At 38.0% G+C, this 6,000-nt stretch overlaps 1 protein-coding gene across 7 annotated transcripts in view; it reads left to right on the forward strand.

The window, feature by feature from the left end:
- The window catches only part of Nin (blastoderm-specific gene 25D), a 511,736-nt gene extending 505,962 nt beyond the window's left edge, over nt 1–5,774 (forward strand). For 5 of the 7 annotated variants that reach the window (XM_090406751.1, XM_090406750.1, XM_090406752.1 and 2 more), the window contains one exon: nt 4,298–5,774. In XM_090406751.1, the coding sequence (XP_090262877.1) occupies nt 4,298–4,486 (189 nt within the window). In that variant the 3' untranslated portion in view covers nt 4,487–5,774. The remainder of the gene's footprint in view (nt 1–4,297) is intronic. The other 2 variants (XM_090406753.1, XM_090406754.1) reach the window with 2 other exon arrangements.
- The last annotated feature ends 226 nt before the right edge of the window (nt 5,775–6,000 follow it).

Genomic DNA, 6,000 nt, shown 5'->3' on the forward strand with positions numbered 1-6,000 from the left:
CTTGACCTTTTAACCTCTCTTTCTTCATTGAAACGTGTCAGAGATTCTGACTTATCCTCTTCCTCCTTCCCAATGGTCACGAGGTCATAGTTCAAACCAACGAATAAATACGTGAATACGTTGACTGGATATTATTCGAGATATTTCCCCCCCCCCCCTCGTGTTACATTTCCCGAATTGCATAATCGAAGAAACAACACTTAACCACAGTTAAAAACGTCAATTGTTTAACTGAAATAAAATGTAAATTTAAAAATTGTCTAACTCCTTTTTATTACCCAAAGGGAATAAGGAGGACTGTTTTTAGTCCTAACATTTATGGAAATCGATGTGCAGCTCACTCTACCCCTTAATAGTCACCAATAGCAGAGCTCAAGGCTAATGAGGATTTTAGAGTCCTTGGGGAGAGAGAGAGAGAGTGCAGTACATACTGATGTCATGTTGATCCTCGTGTTTGGTCTGAAATATGGTGCGATGCGGTCGATTTTTCAGAGATTTGGAAAACTCCCACCTGGCCGTGTCGGAGATAAACTAATTCAGGATTAGTCTGAAGAAGTTCTCTCTTCAGAACCTCCAGGGAGTCAGGGACTCATCGAGGGAAGCCACATACTACACACACCAGCTATCATACTTATTCTTGAATTTATTCACACTCCTTGCACTCACAACATCCAAAGGCAATCCATTCCAATCACGCACCACCCTTTGAGAGAAAAATCTAGCCTTCACCAACTTAGCGGCAGCATTCATTCTCAGCTTCCAAGGGTGCCCTCTCGTCCTTTTCTTACCCTCCATAAATTGAAAAATTCTGTTAGTTGAAATCCTGTATGACTCTTTCAGACGTTTGTAAGTCTGAATCATATCACCCCACTTTCTCCTGTTTGTCTAGTGTCTGCAGTCTACAAATTCTCAATCTGTCTCAATCATAATCAGTATTCCACAATCCTGATATCATTTTTAACTCTCATTTGTACTCTCTCAAATTTATCAGAATCACAATGGAAACCAGGAGAACAGACCTGCGCACAATAGTCCAAGTGAGGTCTTATCAAGACCTTGTAAAGAGGCAAAATGACATCCTTATCTTTACATGTGAATGTTCGTTCCAGTATTGCAATTATCTTTTGAGTTGTATTCGCAATATTTGATACATGGCCTCTGAACTTCAACTTCCTATCTACTAACACTCCAAGATCCCTGCCCTCATCACTTCCTTCTAGCATAATCCCACCAATATAAAACATATTGGATATTTAATCACGCCGAAGTGAATGGCTTTACATTTACTGACATCCGCTTTCCCCATGCCCACAATTCCAGCCTATTCAAATCATTCTGCAAGTACTGTGTATCAGCAGCATTCCTGAATACCCTACACTATCTTTGCACCATCAGAATTTAGCTGTATGTCGCTTGTCAAATCCTTCCTGGTATCATTAATGTACAGATTGAATAACAGTGGATCGATCAACGAGCCTAGTGGCACACCACTGGTTACCTTAAATCTTGCAGACTCATACCACTTTTTGATATGCCATACAGCCATCCTTTTATCCATGCTAATGTTGTATAACCCAAACCCATATTCTCCAATTTATGCAATTATTTATCATGCTGTATTCTGTCAAAAGCATTAGCAAAATCCAAAAGTATCATGGTGTATCCATTCCCCTTGTCCAGTTCAATGGTAACTTTGTTATAGAATGTGAGCAACTTGCTAAAACATGAGCTTCCCTTAGTAAACCCATGTTGCTCATTGCAAAGTAGAGATTCACTGGCAATCCATTTCTGAATGCGAGCTCTAACCAGTTTTTCCATAATCTTCACCACGCCTGAGATCCTAATTGATCTATAGTTGGATACATTGGTCTTTGCACCACCCTTGTGCAATGGAATTACCATACATTCTTTCCATTCCTGCGGAATCTTCCCTGTTTTGAGACGCATATTAAACAACCTGGTCAAAGGAATAGCCAGTTCAGCTGAACAATCTTTTAATAGACGTGCTGAATTCTTATTCAGTTTGCACAACAGCTGTAATACTTCGTCCTCATACACCTGAGTTTCTTCATCCAGTGAAGAGGTAGCAGTGAGCTCAATGTCGCCTACACCAGATTGATAACTTTAACAAAATGGGCACTCATTAGTTGAACAACCTCTTCTGCATCTGTTACCCTCATGCCATCTGCATTTAGAAGAGTTATTCTTTCATATTCATTCTTTCTTTTACTTGCAGCATATGGATAGAATTCTAGTGGGTTGTCTTTAGCACGCAGATCCTGTTTCTTTTCATACTCAGACTTTGCTTTCCGTACAACAGTTGTGATTATTCTAGCCTGCTGCTTATAATTTTCATACCGTGGGCATCCTTATGCATGCGGTATTCCTTCCACATCATCCTTTTCTTACGAATTTCTTACTTAATAAGATTACACATGAATTTGAATTCTATCCTATTTATTCTTCGAACTCTCGGGACATATTTAAGTATTGTTTAAATGCTTTCCATGCACTGTCGATATTCTTTCCATCCAGCAACCGATCCCATTCCACTGAACTTAGTAGGAATGGGATCGGTTGCTGGATGGAAAAAATCATCCCAACTCCTCAGTTGGTCATAAGTTCCTGCTTTGTATTTCAGCATGTAATCTTTTCTGAATGGAACATTCCTAAACTTAGTCACTTCCCAAGTGAGTACCGCATGATCACTGTCACCAACCGGGAGCAGAATACTTCTTTAACTGAAACGCCCTCTGACACTATAACCAAATCTAACACTCTTTGACCTCGAGTTCCTTCTGTCACAGGTTGCTTGAGGAAGTTGTCCGGCAACAGCTCAATAAATGTATTTTCATTTTTCTCATGAGATTCTACTGCTACCCAATCAATATCTGGACAATTAAAGTCCCATTATGATCACTCTTTTGACGCTCATCTTTACTGTTTGGTGATGCATTTCTTCATCACTAACAACCGATTCACCAGGTCGGTAACAACATCTCACTATGTAATTGATATTCTTAGATTCCACCTCACACTAGATGGCTTCAAATTCACTGCCACATGAAATACTGTTAGTAGTAGTAGTACTACAATCATAGGTCTCAAGTCATCCGATATCATTAGCAGCATGCCCGCTCCTCTCCTATGCTATCTATCCTTCCTAAAACTACTGCACCCTTTACACTGACACTCCTAGCATTCTTGTATAGACATAATGATCCACCTGCATGTATTCGCTTGTCTGCATGACACAGTTGGACAACTTGCAGGTTCTTCTCTAGTGCCTTATACACGTAGACATCTTTGCACACGTTTGATGGGTCCGAAAACAATTAGTTTTGTTGTATTGTTTTATAGGGGGGGGGGAATAAAAATTTAAGTAATTTAAACACCAAATAGAAAAAAAAAAACTATGAGTTCTGTCCTTCTCTAGAATAAATAGTTTATTTCCTCTTCTGTTCTCAAATGCATTCTTATATTTTTACATGTGTGCTTGAAATAAAGCCCAATCGTACTCGTATTACAGTTAAATCTAAGTGAATAAAGCCTTGATATGAATGAAATTCGTGAATCGCCAATTCGTGGGCCACCTAGAGAACTAAGATGACCAAACGAAATCCTTACATCAAAAGAAGATGGAGATCTATGCCGAATTGGGTAGGCCTCGTCCTTACTGTTTTAAAAGCTCCTGCGCAATCGGAAAAACATATATAAACAGTTATACACAGAGATGATCAAGGCTGTTGAATCAGGATACTGCACCCAATCCAGCCGCAGTATCCTGATTCAACAGCCTTGATCATCTCTGTGTATAATTTCCGACTATCTGTAATTTCATCGTCTAATTTTACACTCATTTGCAGTAGACTTGCGAGTTCTTTTTCGTCTCTTCCTGGAATTCTCATCTCAATGATGAACTGTATTTCACAACTACCTACGCATTCCTTCTTAATCGCGCTTTCCTTTCTGCTTTACACAGTATACTACAGGTTTAACTACATTCTTGTACATTTTACCATCAGAATATGTTTCATTTGTCTTCTTGTCTGCATTCATACTAACCATTAGTGTTTCGTATATTATCTTACCTCGAAATTGTTGCATTCTTTCTTTGTGTTTACCTTCACAAAAAAGAAAATAAAAATCTTGACTTATAAATTTCTCCATCCTAATAATAAATAACCTTTATTTATTTTATTTTTATTTATTTATTTTGTAAATAGCCACCCCTCTTTGAGCATGCCAAATATGCAGTGCCTTTAACTAGATATTTTTTTTCTTTTTCTCTCCGCAGGTTACTCAACCCAGCCAAAGTGATATCCTTCTGAAAGATCTCTATCTGGAAAATGCCCGACTTCTCAGAAAACTGCAGTTATCCGAGGAGCAACAAGAGCGAACACAGCAAAATAACATCCGATTACAGTATAAGTGCAAGGTGCTGAGCAAACTGTTGACCGACATTTCCCGAGCAGCTGTGGCATAATATTAAAAACGAACATGGAAAGCAATCATTTCAGATACTGACAGCCATGCTGATTCTAAGGAACTTCTCTCTTTATTTTTTTTCCTTTGATGTTTTAGCTCTCCGCTGCCAAGAAATTTGCTGTTTGGGAATTTTCACTTCAGTGTGGAAAAGGAAATTCCATTTTCATTTTATTTATAAAGCCTAACATTACTCGTAAAAGCTAGAGGTGTGCTTGGAGTAGCGAAGCCATCGAAATTTTTTTCCTTTTTTTCCTCCCCCGTTAAAGCAGCGTTCGTATTATAAACGCTATTAGGCCACGGAATTCGCACTGGTCGGAGGTGTAATTAGCTGAAGCGAACGCTTTCCCAGTCGTAGCACCTTTTGTTTTTCATGTTTTGCATCAATGTTCAAGTTACGAGTTGTTTTTGTATCTTGTAGAGTATCTTGTTGTACTGAAGTGCTTATTGATTTTTTCCCTTTTTTTTTTTTTTTAAATTCCACATTTTCATACGTGTACTAATATCCTGCCAGGATCACTTGTTATGGACCATAATAACGCTTTTAACTGTGCCTGAAATTCATCTGCCTCGATGTGTATATATAAGATGTTATCGTTTTTGGCTGGCGCTGTATTAGAAGCAAACAATATATTATTGCAGCACTTTTACCAGCTACAGAGAATACTAGCCAAAATGTCAAATTATGTACAAAGAAGAGGGCGCTGCGGTCAAGTGCAAATATTAGAACCTTATGGAAAAACTTTTTTATTTTTTCTCGTAGGAATTACAGACACAAAAGTTAATCATCCGTTCTCAGTTGTACATAGTTTCATTCTAAATCGTATATTCTAAAAAAAATATAAAAACCATTTTAAATACCCTTCAGAAAGTAAATTTACAATCATGAAGATCTATGACAGTGCGAATATGTGGTGAATATTTGTATAAATACATTCGTTTTACTCTTCGGTAGGTTGATCACTAAAAGTTGAATCTACGAAGGGTGTTCGACGTTCTTAAATGTGTTTTTGTGATTGGCGCACAAACACTGTCAACATACGTTGTTGCATGTCCAGTTCCAAGTGCCATCGTTGTCATTGCGTACTGATGTTTGGTTGGGTTTTTCTTTGCATTTTTAATATGGACGTGTGTGAATGGTTGGGCGGTCTGTGTGTGTGTATTCATCTTTCATCGAAATCACTAAAAAATGACGTCGATTATTGCTTTTCTTTATGGATTCAGTTATTGTTTCATCTCATAAAAATGTTAATGTAATTAATGGAGTTTAGTAAAGGCTTGTTAAGCAATGGTCGTTCTTTAGTTTGCAGTACATCACTGACATGTACACAGATTCGGATAATTGTTATTATTAATCGAAACCTTAGCCCAATACTACGAGAGCTGATCATAGAGTATCTAGACTGATTTGGTTTCGCAAAATTCAAAAAAACAAAAAAATGTACAACTTTTGTGCTACACCCAAAGCAAACATGCCAGGTGAGCAACAAAACCAAAGTAATGCCTAATGGTTTG

The sequence above is a fragment of the Typopeltis vanoorti genome, chromosome 17 (genome assembly GCF_054136105.1).
Source record: "Typopeltis vanoorti isolate ZY-2024b chromosome 17, IOZ_Tvanoo_1.0, whole genome shotgun sequence".
Lineage (NCBI taxonomy): Eukaryota > Metazoa > Arthropoda > Arachnida > Uropygi > Thelyphonidae > Typopeltis > Typopeltis vanoorti.